The sequence below is a fragment of the Tupaia chinensis genome, unplaced genomic scaffold (assembly GCF_000334495.1).
Source record: "Tupaia chinensis unplaced genomic scaffold, TupChi_1.0 Scaffold000539_1, whole genome shotgun sequence".
NCBI classification, from domain to species: Eukaryota; Metazoa; Chordata; class Mammalia; order Scandentia; family Tupaiidae; genus Tupaia; species Tupaia belangeri.
In genome coordinates this window covers 5,032,637-5,058,541 of record NW_006160052.1, presented here as the reverse complement: position 1 = coordinate 5,058,541, position 25,905 = coordinate 5,032,637, and the positions used below count along the sequence as shown (strand labels likewise).

Here is a 25,905-nt window from a genome sequence, read left to right as displayed (position 1 = left end):
ATTGCAAGGAACTTAGGATTTCTGTGACAGTTAGTTTCTAGTATGTTTTATTTTGATTTCAGTGTTTCTTGTTTTGGTTTATTAGCCTCTTAGAAGAACATAATGGCCTTATGTAACAAAGCCTAGTATGCTGGACTGTCTTGACCTGGTTTAACTGTTCTGAGAGGCGCGTGGATGTTGAGGACGAGAGTGGCATAATCTTTGCTGTAATGGCATTAGACTGTATAATTTACACTTTGACAGTACTCACTTCTAACTTGTGATCCCTGGTACACCAGATAAGCTTTATGTTTCTAGCCTAGCCATGATTTAGAAACAGAGGAATTCCAGTACCTTTTAAAATTTTTTGTGTGGTTTTCATTTTTTTTTTTTCTTTTTTTTGGGGGGTGGGGGGGAGAGGTTTTTGCTATTGGGCGCGTGCGCTCGCCAGACAGACAGAGACAGAGAGAAAGCAGGAAATCACCCCCCAGGGGGGATGGTCACACCACAATCCCTTCTCCTCCATTCTCCTCTTAGGATATGGACACACACACACACGCGCCCAGTGTGAGTTTTAAGCCACTGGGTCCGGGACTTGAACCACGATCGACTACATGGGAGTCCAGCGACATAGCCATTACGCTAACTGCTGGTCCCCCTGGTTTCGTTTTTTTAAAAAAAAAAAAACTTCCAAATTGTTTTGGGAAAAGAGAATTTATGGGTAGAACACCTGTCTATTATTTGCACATGAAATAAAACCATTTTTAAAGTACAAAAAAAAAAAAAAGAAAAAGAATAGTTATGTTAGTCTATGCGCCTGCACGTATGACTAGAAAGTCAGTTTTGTTATGACGTTTTTCTGTACCAGGAGCATAAATACAATCACCACAGAGGTTTTTAGTCTCAGACACAAGCGCTTACCCACAAGGGACAGGCACAGCTCTTTGTCAATGTGTCCATCTTCCGTCAGCGCCCCGAATACCAAACCATCAGCACCATAGAGCTTGGCAAGTTGAATGTCAGCTTTCATCACCTCAATTTCACGATCTGAATATAAAAAATCCCCTCCGCGTGGCCGAATCATCACAAAAACTGGGATCTGGACACTCTGCTTCACTACTTGAAGGATACCTACAAGAAAAGAAGGCATACTGAAACTCAAATGTGAGCTGAACGCTGCAGGACGTCAGTAAAATGCCGAGTCATTTACTTCTGCTCTTGGACATTACTTCCAGAAGAAATGCAAGAAGGGACTGTAACATGGCCACCCCCCGTCCCGGGGAAGCAATTTCTCTTTTCCTCTCTTTTTGCCTTTATCCAGCAAGCACATGTGTCCTGTAGTAAAAACAGAAGGAAAACAAAAGTGCCTAAATATGATGCAATATGTGGCTAGCTGAGAAATTCTCAACAGTATTAAGATCTGTAGTTGTTTACCCAATGAATTTCCTCTTCCTTGCTAAGAGAATCCCGATTTTACACGGTATAGCACTGTGCCCCAAACCAAGTAATGCATCGTGACTCGTACTGCAAAAACCAGATTTCACTCAAGCATACAGGTAAGGTCCAGGGTTTTAGAATGGCCAGGAAATGTCCTCTTTTAGTGGTAAGACTCCGAAGGTATATTGTGTATGTATGACTTTTATACTAAGTAATGCTGCCATCAACCTCAGAGTTGTATAATTTAGGAGTCGAAAAGTTCATAGAGGTCTCAAAAAAAAAAAAAAAAAAAAAAAAGAAAAAAGGGACCAGCGGTTAGCATAACGGCTATGTCGCTGGACTCCCATGTAGTCAACCGCAGTTCAAGTCTTAGACCCGGTGGCTTGAACTCATGCTGGGAACGTGTGTGTGCGTGCCCAAGATCCCAAGAGGAGAATGGAGGAGAAGGGATTGCAGCGTGGCTATCCCCCCAGGGGTGATTTCTTGCTTTCTGTCTCTCTCTCTTTCTGGCGAGCACACACGCCCTATAGGAAAAAAAAAAAATTCACAGAGGGACTTCTACTTTTGGCCAAAGCCATGTAATAAAGACTGGATTTACCCTCCTGTCTATAATAACCAAGAAACGGACAAAATATATGAAACAATGGTTTGTAACACACCAAGCACAAAGGACAACGATCCGCCAGATGGGAAGTGAGTGAGGTGAGCTCTGTGACAGTTCCAGTTTACTGCCTTGACAACTTCCAGGCCACAGCATAGGGAGAGGGAACCCAGGCAGAGCCCAGAGAACTCCCTAATCTGAGGAGACAGAACTGAGAGTCTAGGGAAACCAAGATAGAGCCTGCAGGAGAGTGCTAGGGAGGAAAGAGAACTCGAGACCTGCAGAGAGAACCTCCGATAATCTTCACTGAGTACCAACTGGAGCACGCACACAAAGAAACTACGCGAGGACCGGGAAAGAGCCATCGAGCTGGCTGTGCCCGTCACTAATGCCACGCTGGAAGAATCCCTGCTCCCAAAGCCAGGCAGGAGAACTTCAAGATTCATGGGCACTGGATGGGGGGCGAAGGAGGGTTTTGCCCCAGTGGGGATAATAATTAGCTCTAGATTAACCAGTGCTCTAGACTAGCCCAACCAATCTTAAAAGCAAGGCCTGAAAGGACTGTCATTTTCAAGTAACCTAACTACTCAAAAATATTTATAGGAATATAACAATATCTCATCACCAATAATGTAAAGTTCATCATGTCTTGTGTTCAATAAAAAATTACCAGGGAGGAAAATAACATACAACATGAGATAATCAACCAATAAAATGAAACAAACTGAGAATTAGCAAGGTTATTAAAACAGCTTTTACGGCTTTATTCTACATATTCAGAAAAGTTAAGAAAAAACATGAAAAATATAAAAACAAATTCAAATTAAATTTCTGGTTAAGGACACCAGGTACGTATGCATGTGTGCCCCAAATCCTAAGGACAGCAGTAAAGAAGGGACTGTGGCATGGCAATAGCCCCTGGAGGGTGACTTCTCACTCTCTCTCTGTCTCTCTCTGATGATTATGCATGCCCTATGGGGGAAAAAAAATAAAATCCAGAATTCATAAAATGAAAAACGCACAAGGTAGGATTAATAGCACATTAGACATTGTAGAAGATTAGTAAAGTTGATAAAACAATAGGAACTTTGCAAAATGGAATGCAGAAAAGAGGTTTAAAAAGCTGTGGGACAATTTTAAGCAGTCTAATATATGTGCTATAGTTTGAATGTGTCCCCCAAATTTCATGTGGTGAAAACTGTTGATGGCGGGGCCAGCAAGTGGCATGGTGGATAAGGGTGCTGAACTCCCACACAGCCAACCACGGTTTGAGTCCTGGACTTAGGGGCTTGCTTTCTCACTTTCTCTGTCTCTCACTCTGTCCCTCTCTGGTCAAATTAAAAATAAACAAATAAATAAATAAAGTTAAATAAAATAATTCTTTAAAAAATTGTTGATGGTATTTGCAGGTGGGGCCTTTAGGAAGTAATTAGGATTAGACAAGTCATGAAAGAATGCGGCACGATGGAAATGGGGGCTCACATGTTTGCTGTCTCTACATGCATGTCTTCTGCCTTCCAAATATCCCTCTATTCTTTATAAGTTATCCTTCTGTATTTAGTCCTAGCAGCAGAAAACAGACTAAGACAGTAAGTATAACTGAACTCTCTGTAGGAGGAAGTGAAAGACAACACATTCTGAAAATTTCCCAAATGTGATAAAGTGTACCAAGAAACACACAGAAAACTATACTCAGGTCCATCATAAGCAAATTGTTTAAAACCAGGAGTAGGGATCAGCAGATGGCGTAATGGTTAAGTTGCTGGACTCCCACGTAGTCGCCCACAGTTTAAGTCCTGGACCTGGTGGCTTAAACCTCACAATGGGCATGTGTATGTGCGTGCCCAAGATCCTGAGAGGAGAATGGAGGAGAAGGGATTGCAGCATGGCCATCCCCCCTGGGGCAGGGGAGGGTGAAATCTCTGTCTCTCTGTGTCTCTGACAAGCACATCCACCCTATAGCAACAATCTCTCTCATCTCTCAAAAGAAAAAAAAAGAATAAATCTTAAGGGCCAGTCCCATAGCCTGGAAGTTAAAAGAGCCAAATCTCGGGACCAGCAGATGGTGTAATGGTTGTCGCGGGACTCTCACGTAGTAGACCACAGTTCAAGTCTCAGACCTGGCAGCTTAAAACTCACAACAGGCACATGTGTGTGCGTACCTAAAATCCTAAGAGGAGAATGGAAGTAAGGGACTGTGGCATGATCATCTCTCCTGGGGGCTGATTCCTCGCTTTCTGCCTCTCTGTCTCTCTTTGTCTCTCCGGAGAGCACATGAGCCCTATAGCAAAAATCTCCTTAAAAAAAGAAAAAGATGGGACCAGCAGTTAGTGTAATGGCTATGTCGCTGGACCCCCATGTAGTTGACCGAGGTTCAAGTCCTGGACCCGGCGGCTTAAATTCACACCGGGCGTGTGTGCCTGCGTGCCCAAGATCCTGAGAGGAGAATGGAGGAGAAGGGACTGCGGCGTGGCCACCCCTCCCGGGGGGTGATTTCTCACTTTATGTCTGTTTCTGGCTGTCTGGCGAGTGCACACACCCTATAGCAAAAACCTCTCAAAGAAAAAAGAAAAATGAATAAATGAATGAATGAGAAAGACATTTTCAGACACATAAAAGTTGAAAGAATTAACCACCAGCACACTTGTACTACAAAAAAAAAAGTCAAAAGAAGTATTTTAGGCAGATGGAAAATTAAACTACGTGGAAATTTAGATCTATACAAAAGAATGAAGAACACCTAAAATGATAACTATGCATAGGTAAAAATAATTGTTTACTTATTTAAATCTCTTGAAAAGATAACTGACTCTTCAAACACCAATAATAATGCAGCATGGGGCTTTCGACAGATGCAGAAATAACAAGTATGGTAAGGACAGCACAGAGACTAGAAGAGGAGAAAATGAGACAAAAGTCAGTATACTAAGGACGCCAGCACAGGAGGGCTGATCAAAGCCCTGGGCGGCGGTGCACCGGGAACACGAATACCTTCTTCCAGGCCGACTCTCATAGGAGGGCCCTGCGCTCCAGGAATAAACCAGTATGGATTGCACTGTAAGGACCTTATACCTTATTGTGGGTGGTGTCTCTGTCTTTCTTGCCCATGGAGGATATACACAAATTAACTTCAGAAAAAAAGAAAAAAATCTGATTCTTGATGTCACTGCAGAGACGCTGAACCCATACTATCAGCAACAACCTAAATTTCATGTTGATGTCTGAGTAAAAAAATGTTTAATCAATTATTTGATTTTGTTATTTGCAGCCATAACCATTTATTGATATAATATCCATAACACAATTAATATAAGACTTGTTAAGGACTCTAGTGAAACTACTTATCAGTTTTTCCAGGGTGCTATAAACTCCTATAAGAAACTCTGTGTCAGGACCAGCAGTTAGTGTAATGGCTATGTCACTGGACTCCCATGTAGTCGACTGTGGTTCGAGTCCCGGACCCGGTGGCTTAAACTCAGGCCAGGCTCGTGTGCGTGCGTGCCCAAGATCCTGAGAGGAGAATGGAGGAGAAGGGATTGTGGCGTGGTCATCCCCCCTGGGGGGGCGATTGCTCTCCTTCTGTCTCTGTCTGGCGAATGCACGCACCTTATAGCAAAAACCTCTCCAAAAAAAAAAAATCCTTACCCATGCTGGGTGTGGTTCCTCCCTCCAATAAACCAGAACATAATTCAATCCGACCAGCACCTGTAATAAAATAGCATTGCTCAATACATACATTTAAAAAAAAAAAAAAACCTTTTTATTAAATAGCAGTTTACATTTTTTCAAGTATAGAACCAAAGTCTTATAAATCACCTGAGAGAAATAAAATTATAAAACTAAAGTAAAACTCTGTTCTTAATTTAAATTAGTCTGCAACCCACACTGTGTTACTGACTGTCAAATTTAAGAGTTAGTTCAAGTTAAGTTAAAATTCTGTATTATAGGTTGCCTCTCCATGCACAAAGAAGTGACTCAGAATAAAGATGTTTCTGGATTGACCACAGTAGAATGCTGACTCTTCACTGATAAAACAACAACAAAAAGACAACAACAACAAAAAACACGTATCTTTTCCAGAAGAGTTTACTATCCCAAGCTTTAAAAAAATGCAGTTATTTTTGAGTAGCTAAATCAAGAGTAAGAAGATGCTGACAGCAGAACTATCAGACTATTGGGGTCATGTCGAAGGGCCTCAGGAGCCACCTTGAAGAGGCTCTCACAGGCCAATGAGAGGACGTTTTGAACATCAATAAACTGAATAACTACAATGAATTCAAATACATGAACTATGCCTAAAATCAGGCTGGCTCCATGGCGTAACAGTAACATGCCTCGAGAGGAGCTAGTCTCACAGTGACCATGGTTCAAGTCCCTGCCCTGGTCAGCCTGAAGCATGCCTGCAGCACACATGAGTGCCCAAGATCCGATGGGCTGAAAGCCTGGAGGAAGGGGAGGGTGGTGTAGCCACCAGCCCTTACGGAGGGCGTTCCTTTCTCTCTGTCTCACATGTACACACATACTCTCCATCATGTGTAAAGGAAGAAAAAAGGTCTACATTTAGTTCACAGGGATAAAATGACCCACTGAAGCTTAGCAAACCCATCATTTAAACATTAGTAAATAGAGAAGAAACCAGCATTTACCTCGCCTTTCTTAAACAGACTGAATTTCAGTATACCCAAAAGTGAACTTCTTTCTAGACGTACCCTAGCTAAGGGATGTTAGGCTTAGTATATTACCATTCTGCACTCCCTGTTAAAATACAGATTACCAGCCAGCTGGTGATCTGTCGGTTAAGGTGGCTAAGAGTGCAGCTTGAGTTCCAGATCCAGCAGTTTAAAACACACACCAGGTGCATGTCCCAAGAGAACAGAGAAGGGACTGCAATGTGGCCATCTCTCCTGGGGGTGCCTTCTCATTCCCCTGCCCTCTCCCTCTGTCTCACTCTGGAGAGTGCACATGCTCCATGGCAAATTTTTAAAAATATGTAGGTTACCGAAAGTAAAACTGAAAAGTTGACAAAAAGCCTTATAAAGGATGGATCAGGCTAGCAATACATGAGTCCACTGATCAATCTTATTATCACAAAAAAATAAAAAAAAACAAGACGTTAGTTCTTCCTGATGCAATGCAACAAGATGTACACAATGTATAAAGTAGTTTTGTCAAAACTCCCATCGGAATCTGATTAAGCCTTTGGGTTAACTACAGATTTACTAGAAATATAGGGTCAGAGGACACTGTTAATATTATATGTACTTACATTATTATAATATTTTTTGTATATTTCATAGTATTATATATTATGTAATATATATATAATTAATAATGCATAACAGGACATATTAAATGACACCACATATATGCATACAATCAACAAAACTGAGAATGTGGGATACACTAAAAGATGAACATCAGTTTCTTTAATAAACTAGAAGAAAAGAATTAAAGAAAAAAGGAGAGAAATTTATAGATTGAAGGAGACTAAACAGACTATCAAATCAATAAAATGTTTGGCTCCTGATTAAAAAAAACGATTTGAGAAAACATAAATAATGGGGCCGGCAGATGGCAATGTGGTTGGGGCACTGGACTCCCACATGGCTGACTGCAATTCGAGTTCAAGACCTGGCAGCTTGCTTTCTCACTTTCCCCCTCTCTCTCACTCTCGCTCTGTCCCTCTCTGATCAAATTAAAATAGTAAATAAATAAAGTTAAATAAAATTCTACTTTAAAAAAGAAAAGAAAACCCAAATAACAAACAAAAAACTATGTATGACCAAAGTAGAAAAATCTGACAATTGGATGGGTATTTGATGATTTTAAATAATTATTACTGGGGCTAGCAGGTGGCATAGTGGTTAAGGCACTGGACTCCCACACAGCTGACCGTGGTTCAAGTCCTAGACCTAGCAGCTTCAAACTCACACTGGGCATGTGTACATGCATACATGCATCCCCAGAATCCCAAGAGGAGAAGGGAGGAGAAGAAACTGCAGCGTGGCTATCCCCACTGGAGGGTGATGTTTTGCTTGCTGTCTTTCTGTCTCTCCAGCGAGCATACACGCCTTATAACAAAAATCTCTCTAAAAAAAATTTAAAAAAATTATTATTTTTCTAAGGTATGTTAGTGACATTGTGGTTATTTTTAAAGAATTTATTTTTAAAATTATTTATTTAATTTTATTTATTCATTAATTTATTTTAATTTGACCAGAGACACAGAGAGAGATGGAAAGCAAGATAGCAAGACAGTAAGTCCAGGACTTGAACCGTGGTCGGCTATGTGGGAATGTCCAGCATCTTAACCACCACAGCACCTGCTGGTCCCAAGAGCTCTTCTTTTAAAGAGTCCTTTATTTGATAATCTGTTAAGTTCCTTCAATCTATAAATTTTCCTTTCTTTTTTCCTTTAATTCTTTTCTAGTTTATTAAAGAAACTGTGATGTTCACCTTTTAGTGTATCCCACATTCTGTTTTGTTGATTGTATGCATATATGTGGTGTCATTTAGTCCTATATTACATAACTTAAGTTATATACATTAATAATTTCCACATTCATGGATTTGGGGCTATACGGATATACATAAGTGCTTTGAAAATGATAACGAATTGAAACAACAAAGAGCTCAAGGATGAAATGACACGATGTCTGGGCTTTTACTCGAAAGAACCTGAGGTTAGGAGAAGGCAGAAATATCAATCAGATCAGCAAACTATGGCCCTCAACCAAAGGTCCACAGCTTGTTTTTGTGATGGCCTGTGAGCTAAGAAGATAACAGCTGAGGGGCCAGCGGGTGGCATGTGGTTAAGGTAGCTGGATCCCACAGGGCTAACTGTGCAGTTTCAGTCCCAGACCTGGCAGCTTGGAAGACACACCAGGAACGTGCATGCCCCAAATCTCTAAGAGAATGGAGAAGGCGGCACCGCTGTATGGCCACCCCCCCCCCCCGGGGGGGGGCTGGGAGTGGTCTCTCTCTCTCTCTCTCTTCCTCTCTCTCCCTCTCTCCCCGGCAAGTGCATGTGCCCTATAGCAAACTGAAAAGTAATAGCAGCTTTGTTCATTCCAGCCTGGTGGCACGGCAGTTAAGGCAGATGGCTCTTATGTGGCCAACCATAGTTCAAAACCCAGCCCTAGTAGCTTGAAAAATACACCAGGCATATATACATGCATGCCCAAAGTCTTAACAGAAAAGAAGAACAGGAAAAATTACAGTGTGATTACAACTCACGGGGTGGTTCTCTCTCTAGCAACTGCCACATATCCTCTGGCCACAAAAACCAGTTTTATCGACACATAAATCATGTGTCATACAATTCATCCCTTTAAAGTGTGCAATTCAGTGCTTTTTAGTATAAAGTTTTACAACCATCACCACTATGAATTTTAGAACATTTTCATTACCCCCAAACCACCCACACCCTTAGTCACCTTCTCTTCTTCCCCTGCCTCTAAGCCCTAGGCACCACTAATCTGCTTTCTGTCTTCATAAAGTTGCCCATCCTGGATGTTTCACATAAACAGAATCAGACAATATGTACAATTTTGTGTTGGTTTCTTTCACTTAGAAGAGTACTTCAAGATTCATCTATGTTATAACATGTATCAGTACTTCTTTCTTGTCAGATTAAGAAGGGTTTTTATTTTTCAAAAGTATTGTTTTTAAAAATTAAGAAGAATAAATGACAAAGACCAAATGTGTCCAGCAAAGCTGAAAATATATGTGATATGGGTCTTACAGAAAAAAGTAAATGAGGGACCAGCAGTTACCGTAATGGCTATGTCACTGGACTCCCAGGTAGTCGACCGCGGTTCATGTCCCGGACCTGGTGGCTTAAAACTCACACCGGGCACGTATGCGTGCGTGCCCAAGATCCTGAGAGGAGAATGGAAGAAAAGGGATTGCGGCATGGCCATCCCCCCCGGGGGGGGGGATTTCTTGCTTTCTGGCTCTGTCTGTCTGTCTAGCAAGCGCACACACTCTATAGCAAAAACCTCTCAAAAAAAAAAAAAAGTAAATGAAATAAATGCTGATGTAAATGAAAGACTGGCCACATGCTGAAACTAGTTGAAGCCAAGTGAAATGGCTGTTGTTTATACTAGTCTTTCTACTTTGAACATATGTTTGAAATTTTTCAATAATATTAAGAACTTTTCTGAAATGGAAATGCTTCCTATTAAAACAACCTAGTAAATAATGTTCAAAAAAAAAAAGATAATAATGAAAATCTCTGAAATTATCTTTAAGTAATTTGAAAAAATTAAAATTTTCCTGTGTTCAATAAAAATGAAGTTGCAGGACCAGCAGTTAGCGTAATGGCTATGTCACTGGACTCCCATGTAGTTGACCGCAGTTCGAGTCCTGAATCTGGTGGCTTAAACTCACACTGGGCACATGTCCGTTCGTGCCCAAGATCCACAGAGGAGAATGGAGAAGGGATTGCGGCGTGGCCATTCCTCCAGGGGGTGATTTCTCGCCTTCTGTCTATTTCTCTCTTTCTGGTGAGCACATGCACCCTGTAGCAAAAAACTCAAAAAAATAAAAATAATGAAGTTGGTAAGCACTATTGTGGACACTTGACTCAAAATGTGATATGCTTGGGAGAGGAGAGACTAGACTATAATTTTCAGGTTGGTTGTTTTTGAAAGTATTACTAAGTTCCTTAGAAATCACAGTGGTATCCAAGATGTCCAACGTGAGTTCACAGGATTCATTTTCAGACTCCTAGGAGTTGTCAATGTCACTCATTCTCTAATTTCTCTTACCTCCTCTTTCTGCATTCACAGCTGACTCCACTGAATCAACACACACTTCCATGAGAAATCCATTTGCCGCTCCTAAAATACATGCAAATTCATGAAGGTACTACCATCCAGATCAATTTCCACAAATATTTTACATTTTGCTGCCCAAATCCAAATGTCCAATAATAGGGAAATAGTTAAGTACACAAAGGACCATGAATACATATAACACCATACTATTAAATTGGTATCTTTGGACTGTAAAATAGGTATACAGATATATGAAGAAATTATACTGTGGGGAACCAGCAGTTAGCGTAATGGCTACGTCGCTGGACTCCCACGTAGTCGACCGCGGTTTGCGTCCCGGACCCGGTGGCTTAAAACTTACGCCGGGCGCGTGTGCGTGTGTGCTCAAGATCCCGAGAGGAGAATGGAGAAGAAGGGATTGCTGCGTGACCATCACCCCTGGGGGGTGATTTCTCGCTTTCTGTCTCTCTGTCTCTGTCTGTCTGTCTGGCGAGCGCACGCACTCTATAGCGAAAAAAATCTCAAAAAAAAAAAAAAGAAATTATACTGTGGAAAAATTATACTGGATGCCAAATCAATCTTCCTAAAACACACCTATCAGCTCAGATGCTTCTCAATGCATGAAGAACATTTCAAATTCTTTACAGGGTAAGTTTTAGTACCTAACTCAGAATTGTAAGGATTAAATGAGCTCATTTACCTAAAGTACACAGTATTCACTAACAATTAAAAAATTGTTAGTTATCACTAATAAACTATATGTTGTATCCTCTTTATGCTCAGTTCTCTCCAATCCCCATTCCTGCCCTGGCTTCTGCCATCTCTTCCACCCAAGTCCTCCCAGCTTATATCTTTGAGTGCTAACATTTTCCAAGGTTTTTCAAATCACATTTCCATTTTTCTCTCCCAAAGCAGGAAATCGTATCTTCTTTTGATTTCACCCAACTTCTCATGAATTAAATGTTTCTCTTTATAACTGTCTCTCTTATTACCTTGAGATACGTGTCTGATCACTTTTACTTGACTAACGTTCCTAAGCAAGGTCTTTATCATCACCCACAGCAGTGTCTAACATGGTACACAATCCTCAAATATTTACTAAAAGGCTGAATAAAAATTCATGTATTTATATGAAAGTGAGCTGTAATCAGTTTTGAGTTCTTTCTGTAAGTACATAATTTTTTTCATTAAGAATAGTGGTACTGGGACCAGCAGTTAGTGTAATGGCTATGTCGCTGGACTCCCATGTAGTTGACTGTGGCTCGAGTCCCAGACCAGGTGGCTTAAAACTCACACCAGGCACGTGTGCCTGAGTGCCCAAGATCCCAAGAGGAGAAAGAAGAAGGGACCGTGGTGTGGCCATCCCCCCTGGAGGGTAATTTCTTGCTTTCTGTCTCTCTCTGTCTTTCTGGTGAGCACACGCCCTGTAGCAAAAACAAAGGAAAAAAACTCTCCAAAAGCAAAAAAGTAGTGGTACAAACCAGCAGGGCGTAACCGTTATGTTGCTGGACTCCCACGTGGTCAACCACAGTTCGAGTCCTGGGCCAGTGGCTTAACACGCATGGCGGCAGTGTGTGCGTGTGTGCCCCAAATCCCAAGACAAGAATGGAAGAGAAAGGATTGAGATGTGGCCATTTCCCTCAGGGGTGATTTTTTGCTTTCTGTCTTTCTGGCAAGCACATGTGCCCTATAACAAAAATCAAAAATCTCTCTTAAAAAAAAAATAGTGGTGCTTGGGGCCAGCAGGTGACAGCGAGGTTAAGGCACTGGACTCCCACATGGTCAACCGCTGTTAGAGCCCCAGACCCAGGGGCTTGAAACTCATGCTGGGTATGTGTGCTGGCAATCCAAACTCCTTCGGAGAATGGAGAAGAGACTGAGGTGTGGCCATGTGCTGGCATATCCAAACTCCTGAGGAGAATGGAGAAGGGACTGAGGTGTGGCCATCCCCCATCAGGGGGTGATTCTTGGCTTTCTGTCTCTGTGTCTTCAGCAAGCATACCCTTATATAGCAAAAAATCTCTCTCTAAAAAGAACAGTGGTGCCAACAGGCAAGTCCCAGACTTGATGGGTTGAAAATCACACCAAGCGTGTGTGCACTATCCAAACTCCTGAGGAGAATGGAGAAGGGACTGAGGTGTGGCCATCCCCCATCAGGGGGTGATTCTTGGCTTTCTGTCTCTGTGTCTTCAGCAAGCATACCCTTATATAGCAAAAAATCTCTCTCTAAAAAGAACAGTGGTGCCAACAGGCAAGTCCCAGACTTGATGGGTTGAAAATCACACCAAGCGTGTGTGCACAAGTGCCCAAAATCCTGAGAGGAGAACGGAGGAGAAGGGAACACGCCATGGCCATTCCCTTTGAAGGGGGTGATTTCTCACTTTCCCTCTTACTATCTGTCTCTCTCTGGCGAGTATATGCACCTCTGGCAAAAACCTAAAAAGAAAAAATTGGTGCCAACCAGTGGCATGGTAACTAAGGTGGTTGAATCCCACATGGACAAAAGCACAGTTCAAGTCTCAGACCAATGGCTTGAAAAACATGCTGGTCACATGTGCATGCGTGCCTAAAATCCTAGAAGGAGAAATGGAGGAGAGGGAATTGCAGCATGACTATCCCCCAAGGAGGTGCTTTCTCACCTTCCTTCTCTCTCTCAGGAACACATACACCCTTTAGCAAATTAAAAAAAGAATACTGAATGCATACTTCATCGAATGATACCTGAAAGAATTTACCACATACTGATAATGGCTACTACCGCATGGTGCGATTTGGAATTATTTTGACTTTATTACTTTTCTATATTGCTTGAATTTTTCTACTCAATATTGCTTTTATAATAAAGAAATTTTCATTTTGGAAAAAAAAATTAAAACCTGTCATCTAGGGAACCAGCAGTTAGCGTAATGGCTATGTCGCTGGACTCCCACGTAGTCGACCGCGGTTCGTGTCCCGGACCCGGTGGCTTAAAACTCATGCCGGGCGCGTGTGCGTGCGTGCCCAAGATCCCGAGAGGAGAATGGAGGAGAAGGGATTGCGGCGTGACCATCCCCCCTGGGGGGTGATTTCTCGCTTTCTGTCTCTATGTCTCCCTCTGTCTGTCTGGCGAGCGCACGTGCCCTACAATGAAAATCTCTCCAAAAAAAAAAACCTGTCATCTACTAACATCAAACTGCAACTGCGTTATTTATTTTAAAAAATAGTCCTAAACTGTGAGGCATAAGTATCACTCTGTGCTCATAGGTTACAGAACATAACTCTGGCAGTTCCCTGAGAACTACCACACCAGCTTGTGGATCAACGAAGCTGGACAATGTGTTTTAAGCACTCTTTGTCCCACAAAGACAAGATCCTGGCCAGGAGAGGGGGAGATGTACCAATGGCTAGGAAAGACGGCAAAGGAAGGCGAGTGTCCTAAGACACAAAGGTCTTCATGGGGACCAAAGACGACATTTGATATATCAATTCTCAGTGTGGTAGTCCAAGAGCTTTGGGGGGCTCTGAAACCCTTTTAGAGTCCATGGAATGAATGATTTCCACAATACTAATCCTTTATTTGCCTTTTTCATGCTCATTCTGGCGTGTTTGGAAAGCGCCTTGATAGCATGAATGTAGAAGCAGGTATGAGAATCCGGCTGTCTTTCATTCAGCCAGATATTAGAGAATTGCAAAGAAATAAAGCACTACCACTCGTTTGCTATTTTTTGTTTTGTTTAGGAATATTTACTTTTCATAAGACTATGTTACTTATGTTAACATGTAATGAGTTTATTATGGTCGTTTTCTAGTTACTCAATCACTACGTATTTTAGAAGTTTGTTTTAATACCCAATACGGTCAAAATCGATAGATATAATCCACAGAAAGGTCAGGTCTTTGAGGTTCGCAGTAACTTTCCGGAGGGTAAATGGATACCCAGATTACAGTTTGGGAAATGCTGATTTGGAGGAACCGAGTTTGCTGGGGAGGAAGAGGAAGTTTTTGCCAAATTCTCTGGCTCTTGCCATGACTTCTCATCCTGGCGGGGAGGAAGAACTTGGGACCTGGAGCAGCCACAAGCTCTGCCACTTCGTAGCTGTGTGGCATTGGGGACAATTCCCACCCCCGCGGCAGAGGATGCAGGTTACTAGGCAGTCACGAGAGGTGTGCACGGGGCTCCGCGCTCTAGCCGGGCGACGCCGAGAGGTGGGACCGCGTGTCCTCTCGCGGGGCTGGGAAACGGGAGGCTGTGCGAATTAACCAACTTGCCCAAAGTAGCACGGCTGTACTTGGGGGCGCCGGATTCGAACCCCTGCAATGGGGCCGCTCTCGCTCCCTGCCCTGGGTCCGCAAGTTTACAGCCGCAAATACAGCACGTGGAGCGCAATCGGCAGTGGGGAGCTTAGGGAACTACTGAAGGGAACCTCGCCGGGCCAGGACCCCGCCGGCCCACCCGGGAGCAGAGTCGGCCGACCGCCCCCTCGCCCCCCACCTTCCGCACCGGCCTTCCCAGACGGCATCCGCGCCCGGTTCCGCTCGGAGGACGCCCCCTGCCTCTTCATGCTGCGCGCCCTCCTCCGTGAGCCTTCGGTTTCCACTCCGAGTCCAGACGCGCGCGCGACCAGAGAAGCGCGTCCCCAACGGCTGCACGCGCCCGAGCGCGCCCTCGATGCCCACGCCCCAGCAGGCCCCGCGAAAGCAGAGTCGCCGGCGCAGGCGCAGGCGCCGTCGGTGCTCGCCCCGCCTCCCGAGAGGCGGGGCTCCGCTGCATGACCCGGAAGTGCCTTTCCTTTCGGTAGCGGAGAAGGGAGACAGGCGAGAGTGGGCTGGTCCTGGGGCCGCTGCGTGCCTCGGCCACGATGCAGCGGCTGTGCCTTATGCCCGTGAAGGCCTTGATGGGGAGCTCGTGTCTCCAGCTCCTGGCTCCTAGGGCGGCGCGTAGAGCTCAGGTACCGCTGCGACGCGGGCTCCGGGGCGCAGGAGCAGGGACTGGGCGAAAGGGCCGGAGAGCCCCGCGCCCCGCAGCTCGCCTCCGTAGCTCCTCACCGTTTACTGCACATTTCCGTGTGTCCGGAGCCCTCGGGTTTGGAGCGCGACCTACGGCTTGCTAGCGGTTTTGTAATAGCTGACCAAATTATTTTACCTCTCTGTGCCTCCGCGTCCTTATTTTTTAAATGGGGGAAGACAGTACCTACTTCATTAAGTTGTGAAGGTTAAATGAATATAGCAAGCTTTTAGCACATAGTAAAACCTCACTAGTTTTTATAAAAAGTTACTTTAATTTTTATTATTTTAAAAATTCTTCTGGGGCACATGCGCTTACCAGAGAGGGAAAATGGGAAAGTAAGTCACCAGGTGCGGGTTTGGCCCTATGAGGATCCAGCACCCTAACCACACTATTTGCCCCAAAATTTCAGTAATTTTTTTTGTCCGTGTCTGTTTTTCTTCATTTAATTTTACTCATTGTTTAATCTGACCAGAGAGGGACAGAAAAAGGGAAAGTGAGAAAGCAAGCTGCAAGGTCCAGGACTCAGGGGCAGTCAGCCATGTCCAGCGCTTTAATCACCCTGCCACTTGCTGGCCCCAAGTATATTTTATTTTTGATGAAAGCCCACAAGTAGTCAAGTTAAGAACTATAAACCCAGGAAACCAGCAGTTAGGGTAATGGCTATGTCGCTGGACTCCCACGTAGTCGACCGCAGTTCGAGTCCCGGACCCGGTGGCTTAAAACTCACGCCGGGCGCGTGTGCGTGTGTGCTCAAGATCCCGAGAGGAGAATGGAGGAGAAGGGATTGCAGCGGGACCATCCCCCCTGGGGGGTGATTTCTCGCTTTCTGTCTCTGTTTCTCTCTGTCTGGCGAGAGCGTGCGCCCTATAGTGAAAATCTAAAAAAAAAAAAAAAATATAAAAAAAATATAAACACCATACAGCAGAGCAGGAGATTGAAGCTAAGTTCGCCCTATAGTGAAAATCTAAAAAAAAAAAAAAAACTATAAAAGAACTATAAACCCATACAGCAGAGCAGGAGATTGAAGCTAAGTTTTAAAAAAATATTTGTCTAAAGTTAATTAGAAGTAGGAAACGGAACATGAATATTTGGACTCCTAGGGAGTTAGACAAGGACATGTATTCTCTTAACTAGGAGTTATAAGTGACTATTATGTATTAGCAATTGGGAAAAGAAAGGAAATAAAACACAAAGCTCTTGCCTTGGAAGAAGCTGCATTTCATTATTTGTTCATTTGTTTATCCGATCCTTATTAAGGTCTCCATATGTAAGGGAAGAGTGTTAGAAGCAAAGGTATGAAGGAATAGGCAAGATTGACCAGACTCGGTTGCCTGGAGCTCATGGTTTAGTGGGAGACACAGACAAGGGAACCGGAAGGTACATGCTAGTGTGTTAAGGGCTGTGATAGGGGAGGTACAGTGTGCTGAGAATTACCCTCTGTACACTTTGGAGAGTCGGAGAACACTTCTTCCCAGAGGAGGTGACATCTAAGCTGAGATGTGCAGTAGATATTATCACTCAGAAGAAGAGGTGGAAAGTGGAAGATTCTGGTTAGAAGTCCTGTTTAAACACCCAGAGGAGAAAAAAAAAATTATATGTAGGTGTAGAGTGAAGTCTGGGGAAGTATTCAGAGACCGGGAGATTCAGGTAGTGAAGGTGTGGGTTGATGGGAGTAAGGCAAACCTTGAGGCAGGGAAACCAGTGGAAAGTGATGCATTAACCCAGAAAAGAAATGAGAGTTTACGAGGGCCATAGCTGTGGAGACGGAGCCATCCAGGGTACCTCACCCAGCCAGGACGGGTCAAGGGTGGGTAGCAGTCTTTGTTTCTCCAGTTGTAATTTGTGTGTCTTGATCCTTAGTGTGGTTGCACATATGGCACCAGGCACCCTTGGAGGCCAGGGCAGTACAGCACCGTCTCTGAGGTTGCTTTGCAATCTGGAAGGGGTACTGTGTCGCTTCCCTCAAAGGCTGCTGAGCGGATGGTGGGCCGATGGCTCCTGATGTGCAGCGGAACAGTGGCTGGAGCGGTTATTCTTGGTGGGGTTACTCGGTGAGTAATTTGCTCAGAGTGAGTCATGTACTTGGGGTCATCAGTAGAAGCCCAGGATGACAATAGGAAGGGACCCTCGGGACCATTGTGTCTAATTGCCTCATTTTACATATGGAGAAGCTGAAGCCTTAAGGAGAGAATCTGTCTGATGGCTTGCTCTCCAAGGACAGTTTCGTGTTGTATTAGTAGGAGCCTCTCGTGAAGTCTGATTTGGGTTTTAGCTGGTAGCTGTGCATTATTTGTGTATATTTTCCCCCTCCAGTCAGAGTTTTCAGTCTGTCTCAGAACTTTATTTTTCGGTTTGTTTGAATTAAGCCCAGGTAAATTCTACACATCACACTTGGTTCATTGGTCTCTTAGCTCTCTTGAAGTCTAATAAAGAAACTTTATAGTTTTCAACTTTCCTTTCTCCCCCCTTTTGCTGTTTTTGGTCATTGAAGAAACTCAAAGACATTTGTCTTGGGGACCCCACAGTCTAGATCTTGCTGATTGCATATCTGTGGGGATGTGTAGCATGCCCCAGTGTCCCCTGTATCCAGTAAATGAGTATTTGCTTGGTCAAAGTCAGTTTGGAGACAAGGAGACAAAATACTTTATAGGTGATTAGAACATTAATGTCTGTGTCTAGTACAGATGCTAACAGCCATTAATTACCATTGCCTAGATCCATTATTTCATTGGATTGCAAAATTATACTATTTTATTAGTGCAAAGTTTTTGTTTTTTAAGAAATTTTTGTCTTAGGGTGGGTGCCAGAGAGACAGACATAGTGAGAGGGAAAGTTAGAAATCGCCCCAGAAAGGATAGCCACACCGCCATTCCTTTCCCTTCATTCTCCTTCTGGGATCTTGGTCATGCATGCACATACACCTAGCATGATTTTTAAGCCACTGGGCCAGGACTCAAACCACAGTCAGCCATGTGGGAATCCAGCAACATAACTACTATGCCTTCTGCTGGTCCTTTAGCTCAACTCTAAAGGGAAACTTTGTCATCAACAATTTGGTTATCTTGGGGACCAGCAGTTAGCATAATGGCTATGTCGCTGGACTCCCACGTAGTCAACCACGGTTCGCGTCCTGAACCCGGTGGGTTAAAACTCATGCCGGGCATGTGTGCGTGCGTGCCCAAGATCCCAAGAGGAGAATGGAGGAGAAGGGATTGCAACGTGGCCATCCCCCCTGGGGGTTGATTTCTCGCTATCTCTCTGTCTCTGTCTGTCTGGCGAGCACACGCGCCCTATAGCGAAAACCTCTCCAAAAAAAAAAAATTTGGTTACCCTAAGGTATAATTTGTATAGGAAAGGCAGGATAAATACTTGGTTCTTTCCCTTTACTTAACAGTTTTCAAAATAAGTTGGTTCCCAAGATCCTCAAGGGCTACAAATAAAATATGTAAGAGTTTAAGTATCATTACTATAGGTTTAAACATGTTTGGTGTGTTTTGACTCTTTGTAATGATGGCATTGATGATTCGCTCAAATTGTCCCATCCTAAATCAGTTGGAATCCTGTAAAATTGCCTCCAATGCTTTTGGATGGGGCCCTAGTTACCTTTCAGAGCTTCCTCGCTTTCTGGTATAAGATACTGCAGATCTGTCTTACATGTTTCTTGCCTTAAGCCTAAAATCAGCCTTTTACAGTAGGAACTCAACTCCTCTTGGTAAAGATACTTTCTTTTTTTTTTTGGAGAGATTTTCACTATAGGGCGCGTGCTCTTGCCAGATAGACAGAGAGAGACAGAGAGACAGAAAGCGAGAAATCACCCCCCAGGGGGGATGGTCACGCCGCAATCCCTTCTCCATTCTCCTCTCGGGATCTTGGGCATGCACGCACACGCGCCCGGCGTAAGTTTTAAGCCACCGGGTCCGGGACGCGAACCGTGGTTGACTACGTGGGAGTCCAGTGACATAGTCATTACGTTAACTGCTGGTTCTCTGTGCGTGTGTTTTTAAGGGCATATTTCCTGTGCCCTCATTTCAAAATACCTTATGTATTACATAGGCTGTAATGAGAAGCATTTGAGTCTTATTGTCCTTCAGTTCACTCAGGAACCTAAACCCGCATGTCTGTAATGAGTGCCTTTCCTGTGTAAAGAATGTTCGTTATGCATTTAGGACACATTTCTTTGGTCTAAAGTTGATTGTGCTTGTCAAAGAATGCTAGTAAAAGAAGTAGGAAGAGATGGGAACCAGCAGTTAGTGTAATGGCTATGTCGCTGGACTCCCATGTAGTCGACCACGGTTCGCGTCCCGGACTCGGTGGCTTAAAACTTACGCCGGGCGCGTGTGCGTGCATGCCCAAGATCCCGAGAGGAGAATGGAGGAGAAGGGATTGTGGTGTGGTCATCCCCCCTGGGGGGTGATTTCTCGCTTTCTGTCTCTATGTCTCTCTCTGTCTGTCTGGCGAGCACACGTGCCCTATAGTGAAAATCTCTCAAAAAAAAAAAAAAAAAGAAGTAGGAAGAGTTGATAAAAAGGATTGAGAGAATAAAAGAGCAAAGTAATTTGTACTTGGTGGCAGCTGTTTCTGAATAGCAAGAGAGAAAGGTCAAAAGAGCAAATAATGAAATGGTGTTTTTACCTATAGTATCCAGTAGGGTTAAGTTCAGATCCACTTGTTACTGTAAACCATTTACAAGTCGTCTAGCGTCATATTCATACCCCTCAATTTTTCTCCCATCCTAAGGCTGACAGAGTCTGGCCTCTCAATGGTAGATTGGCATTTAATAAAGGAGATGAAACCACCTACAAGCCAAGAGGAATGGGAAGCAGAATTCCAAAAATACCAACAATTTCCAGAATTTAAAATGTAAGTATTAGAGAAGATCAGATAAGCAACCTAGTAGACCTATGTAATATGTTACTTATTTCAGCTCTTTAGAATAGTTAGATTCCTTTATATTTTAAGTTTATTTTACTGATGATGGTGCACATGCATGTGTGAGAGAGTGGGAAAACCAACCTTAACAGGGTCTGATCACACTACGATCACCTACTGCTGCCTTCCTATTCATCAGGATCTTGGGCATGTATGAGCATGCCTGGTATGTTTCAGGACAACCAGACCAGGGATCCAAACCCAGAGTCAGCCATGTGGCTTCCAGCACTGCAGCTCAGTACACTGCTAACTGCACCACAGAGCGGGGCCTGATTCCTTTATGTCTTGATCTTTGGTTCAGTTATGGCTAGTGAGCTGCCTCCCCTAAGCCTCCAGTTTCAGAGTCATGCTGAGGTCACTAATGAGGAAGAAAGCAGACATACCAAGCTACAAGATTAGACTGTGCATTCCTTAGGGCAGTAAAAGTCGGTTGGATGTCTCCTCTTCTTTTTTGACTTCTCATTTCACCCAGCTTGAACCACGATATGACACTGGCAGAATTCAAGTTCATCTGGTACATGGAGTACTCACATCGAATGTGGGGTCGCATTGTGGGCCTTGCATACATCCTGCCTGCTGCCTACTTTTGGAGAAAGGGTTGGCTCAGCCGTGGCATGAAAGGACGGGTTCTTGCCCTCTGTGGCCTAGTTTGCTTCCAGGTAAGAGTTATTCAAGGCTGGAAAATCAGAGATGCTCCCAGCAGGTTCCTTGTTAGCACTGTTCTTAAGTAATTTTTGAGGCATTATAATAGTAGCTAAGAGTGCATTTCAGGGACCCACAGGCGGCATGGTGGTTAAGGCACTAGACATTCCCATATGACTGGCCATGGTTCAAGTCCAGGACCCGGATGCTTGCTTTCTCACTTTCTTTCTCTTTTTCTCACTTTTTCTGTTGTCTCTCTTTGGTCAGATTTAAATAAATGAATGGGGACCAGCAGTTGACGTTAATGGCTGTCGCTGGACTCCCATGTGGTTGACCGCAGTTTGAGTCCCAGACCCAGTGGCTTAACCTCTTGCCAGGCGTGTATATGTGCGTGCCCAAGATCCCGAGAGGAGAATGGAGAAGGGATTGCGTCGTGGCCATCCTCCCTGGGGGGGGATTTCTTGCTTTCTGTCTCTCTGTCTCCATCTTTCTGGCGAGCACACGCGCTCTATAGCAAAAACTTCTCCCTCAAAAAAGAAAGAAACCAATAACTAAAATAAGTGAATGAATAAATAAAATTAAATATATAAATCTTTAAAAAAAGAAAAGAGTGTGCATTTTAGTATCCGCTTCAAGCCTCACCTCTGCCTCTGAGTAGGACAAATCACTAACCTCTTCCGAGCTGTAATTTCCTTATCTGTAGATGGGCAGATAGCAGTGCCTGCCATTAAGGGTGGTGTGAATGTTAAATGACATGGTGCACATAGAGCCCTTACTCTGGTGCCCAGAATCAGTAAGCACTCAGTTCATGTGCCATGAGAAGTCGTTTATTTCCCATGATGGTCTTCCTCGGCTCTTGAATTTTCTGCTGTGTGAGCAAGTGGGATCCTTCTGCCTACATGGCTACAGAAGCGAGTGGGAAAATTCCAGAATAGACATTTTATCAGATGAAGGCTCTTAGAATACAAATGCAGATGAGAGAGATTGAAGTATAAGTAGTAATTAAAAGCAATAAAGTTGCATTCCTCTTAAGGAGAGCTTTAAGAGGCTGGTTAAAACTCAGAGTCGAACAAGAATTATGAGAAGACAAAAAAGTATTTGGGTCAAGGTGTAGCAGTCCTACAGGAGAGTATCAGAGCATCAAAGAAACATCAGAATTTGATAAGGAAGAAGCTGATTGTTAATTTAATTCAGAAGTGGCAAGAAGATGAGCCAATTAGAAGAAGTTAAGGAAAGGCCAGCAGATGGCATAGTGGCTGTGTCACTGGACTCCTACATGACCAGCTGTGGTTCAAGTCCTGGACCCAGTAGCTTGAAACTCATGCTGGGAACATGGCGCGTGTGTACCCAATGTCCTGGGAGGAGAATAGAGAAGGGATTGCAGCATGGCCATTCCCCCAGGGCGTGATTTCTCATTTTTCCTCATCATCTTTGTCTCTCCCTTTCTCTCTGGGGAGCATACACACACTAAGGCAAAAACCTCTTAAAAAAAGGGGGTGGGTGGGTTTAAGGAATGAGATGAGAGAGAAGAAATAGAACCAATAGAAACAGGTCATTAAAGTGTTTTAGACACAGATAACAGTCTAATAGTAACTAGGAAAAGAAGATGAAACAAAGTGAAAGTTCGTATTTTAGAATTACGTATTTTAAAAAAAGTAAAAGCAAAACACTAAACCTAGACTCCTAGGAAGGCAGAAATGGCAGATACTAGGTAGGATTGCGGGAAGAAGACAATAGGCACTGGTAAATCACACTGCATACACCTCCATTTTCCAATGTCTTATGCAGTGAAGTCAAAGTAATTAGGATATTCAGAGTAATCTTGAAAGGGGAAGAAATACCCAAAAAGATTTCTCAAAAACCATTTATTTAGAAATGAGAGAATCCTATGTCTTCAACTTGATTCTATTAGCTTGGGAGGGTGGAGATAAAAAGACTATCTTACCTAATCTGATTGGAACTGATAGTTTTTGATTAATTAAAAAAAGTTAGTTGGGGAGCCAGCAGGTGGTGTGGTTAAGGTGTTAAACTCCCACCTGCCTGATCACAGTTTGAATCCCAAATATGGCGGCTTGCTTTCTCATTTTATCTTTCTCTTGCTCTTTCAGGCACGACCCCTATAGCAAATTAAAAAACAGTAATAAATTAAATGAATAATTTTTTTTTTTTTGGAGAGATTTTCGCTATAGGCCGTGTGCACTCATCAGACAGACAGACAGAGACAGAGAGACAGAAAGCGAGAAATCACCCCCCAGGGGGGATGGTCACGCCGCAATCCCTTCTCCTCCATCCTCCTCCCGGGATCTTGGGCACACACGCACATGTGCCCGGCGTGAGTTTTAAGCCACCGGGTCTGGGACGCGAACCGCGGTCAACTACGTGGGAGTCCAGCAACATAGCCATTATGCTAACTGCTGGTTCCCTAAATGAATAATTCTTTAAAAAAAACTTTTTTAAGCTAGTAGGGCCAGCAGGTGGCGTAATGGTTAAGGCTCTGGACTCCCATGTGGCCAACCACGGTTTGAGTCCTGGATCTTGAGGCTTGAAACTCGTGCCGGCACATGTATGTCCAAAATCCCGAGAGGAGAATGGAGGAGAAGGGATTGCAGCATGGCCATTCTCGCTTTTTCTGTCTCTCTAGCAAGTGAACGTGCCCTACAACAAAAATCTCTGCAAAAAAGCAGAGTATTGTAGAATACAATACATACCATACATTTTTTTAAAGTTCTGCTTTTATTACCAGCTCTTTTTTTTTTTTTAAGTCAAGGTTCAAGGCTTTCTTTCTTTCTTTCTTTTTTCTATTTTTTTCTTTATACCTACTTACCTACCTACCTACCTATTTTAATTTGCTGGAGTGCATGTGCACTCACTGGAGACAGAGGGAGAGAGTATGAAAAGCACGCCTTGCCCCCATGGGGTATGGTCACACCACAGTCCCTTCTCTGTTTCTCCTTTTGGGATTTTGGGCATACATGCCACAGGTATTTTTCAAGCTGCTGGGTCTGGGACTTGAACTGCACAGTCAGCCATGCAGCATCCAGCCACCTTAACCACCATGCCACAGCTGGCCCCCAAGGCCTTTTATTTGACCATGAGTCTCTTGATGGGAGTTTAATTTCAGATCCTTGTACCACCATAAATTTTCATTTCTTATTTCATTTTTCTTAATGAAAAGTGAGAACTTAGCTGTTTGACAAGCAACCTACATGTAAAGCCTTACAGATTTTTCAGATTTTCCCTGAAATGTTTATAATTGTCTTATTCACATCTTACTTGTCAATAATTGTTTTTAACCAGTTATCTTTTTTTTTTTAATTATCAGAGGGTATGTGCACTCACCAGGGAGAGAGAGAGGGGGGAAGAGAGAGATCACCCCTGTAACGGGGTGTGGTTGTGCCATACTCCTTTTACTTCCAGTTCTCCTTCCCATTAGGATTTTGGCACACACATGCACACATACTCGGCATGTTTTTCAAGATGCCAGGGATGAGGTTTGAACCATAGCCAGACATACAGGATCTGCTTTCTTAACCACTGAGCTATGGGGCTGGCCCGAACAGTTATCTTTATTAAAACTTGACCAAAGCATTCAAGGTAGTTTTTATAAAATCACTTGTCTTTTTATTCTCTTATTTTACTGGTTTATGTGATGTTAAATTATATTAAGTATATTTAAGATGTTGCATGCAGATAAACTTCTGTGTACTTTTCTGTATTTGGATTTACTTCAGTGAAACATACACCTAAACAGCGGTTAAGTACTAATGGTGCTATATATAGAATTGAGGATAGGTCCTCATTTTTAGTTCGCTGGATGTATGGGAAGAATGGAAAGGCGGGGCCAGGTGGAGAGGAGTCCTGATATCTCACTTCCTCAGTAAAGTACAGCAGTTTAATTTTGTTTTATTTGCCCCATCTCTGGATTCTAGGGTCTGCTGGGATGGTACATGGTGAAGAGTGGATTAGAAGAAAAGCCAGACTCCTCTGACATCCCTCGGGTCAGTCAGTACCGTCTGGCTGCCCACCTTGGATCGGCCCTTGTTCTTTATTGCGCCAGCCTGTGGACCTCACTCTCACTGCTGCTCCCCCAGCACAAGGTAAAGGGCAGTGTGTGTGGTTGCCACACCTGCACACATGGTGACAGGGCCAGGGGAGAAGAGAGGCTGATTTTAATGAGAGGTTGTAAGTCACATTTACCAAAAACAAAATGTTACTGGCTGCCCACCTTGGATCGGCCCTTGTTCTTTATTGCGCCAGCCTGTGGACCTCACTCTCACTGCTGCTCCCCCAGCACAAGGTAAAGGGCAGTGTGTGTGGTTGCCACACCTGCACACATGGTGACAGGGCCAGGGGAGAAGAGAGGCTGATTTTAATGAGAGGTTGTAAGTCACATTTACCAAAAACAAAATGTTACCAAAGTGTAGGGCTGCAAGGTAAAACGTAGTGTTTTTGTTGAGCTGGAACAATTTATATAAAGAAAAGTTAGCATAGGAGCTCTTCTGTTTTTTGTTTTAAAGTGAGAGAACAAGTACACCAAAGGAAGAGGGAAA

General features: G+C 43.5%; 2 protein-coding genes across 7 annotated transcripts in view; one reads left to right on the top strand and one right to left on the bottom strand.

Moving 5' to 3' along the window:
• CUTC (cutC copper transporter) overlaps positions 1 to 15,489 on the bottom strand; it is a 40,375-nt gene extending 24,886 nt beyond the window's left edge. For 2 of the 6 annotated variants that reach the window (XM_006157368.3, XM_014591182.2), the window contains exons 1-4: positions 15,269 to 15,484; positions 10,789 to 10,860; positions 5,663 to 5,722; positions 901 to 1,110 (exon numbers count right to left, since the gene is read on the bottom strand). In XM_006157368.3, coding sequence (XP_006157430.1) covers positions 901 to 1,110; positions 5,663 to 5,722; positions 10,789 to 10,860; positions 15,269 to 15,338 — 412 coding nt within the window. In that variant the 5' untranslated portion in view covers positions 15,339 to 15,484. Of the gene's footprint in view, positions 1 to 900; positions 1,111 to 5,662; positions 5,723 to 10,788; positions 10,861 to 15,268 lie in introns of all 6 variants that reach the window. The other 4 variants (XM_027775284.1, XM_006157369.3, XM_006157370.3 and 1 more) reach the window with 4 other exon arrangements.
• A 62-nt stretch (positions 15,490 to 15,551) lies between these two features.
• COX15 (cytochrome c oxidase assembly factor COX15) overlaps positions 15,552 to 25,905 on the top strand; it is a 36,674-nt gene continuing 26,320 nt past the window's right edge. The window contains exons 1-5 of the mRNA XM_006157367.3: positions 15,552 to 15,725; positions 17,645 to 17,835; positions 20,522 to 20,644; positions 21,186 to 21,372; positions 25,285 to 25,452. Coding sequence (XP_006157429.1) covers positions 15,636 to 15,725; positions 17,645 to 17,835; positions 20,522 to 20,644; positions 21,186 to 21,372; positions 25,285 to 25,452 — 759 coding nt within the window. The 5' untranslated portion in view covers positions 15,552 to 15,635. The remainder of the gene's footprint in view (positions 15,726 to 17,644; positions 17,836 to 20,521; positions 20,645 to 21,185; positions 21,373 to 25,284; positions 25,453 to 25,905) is intronic.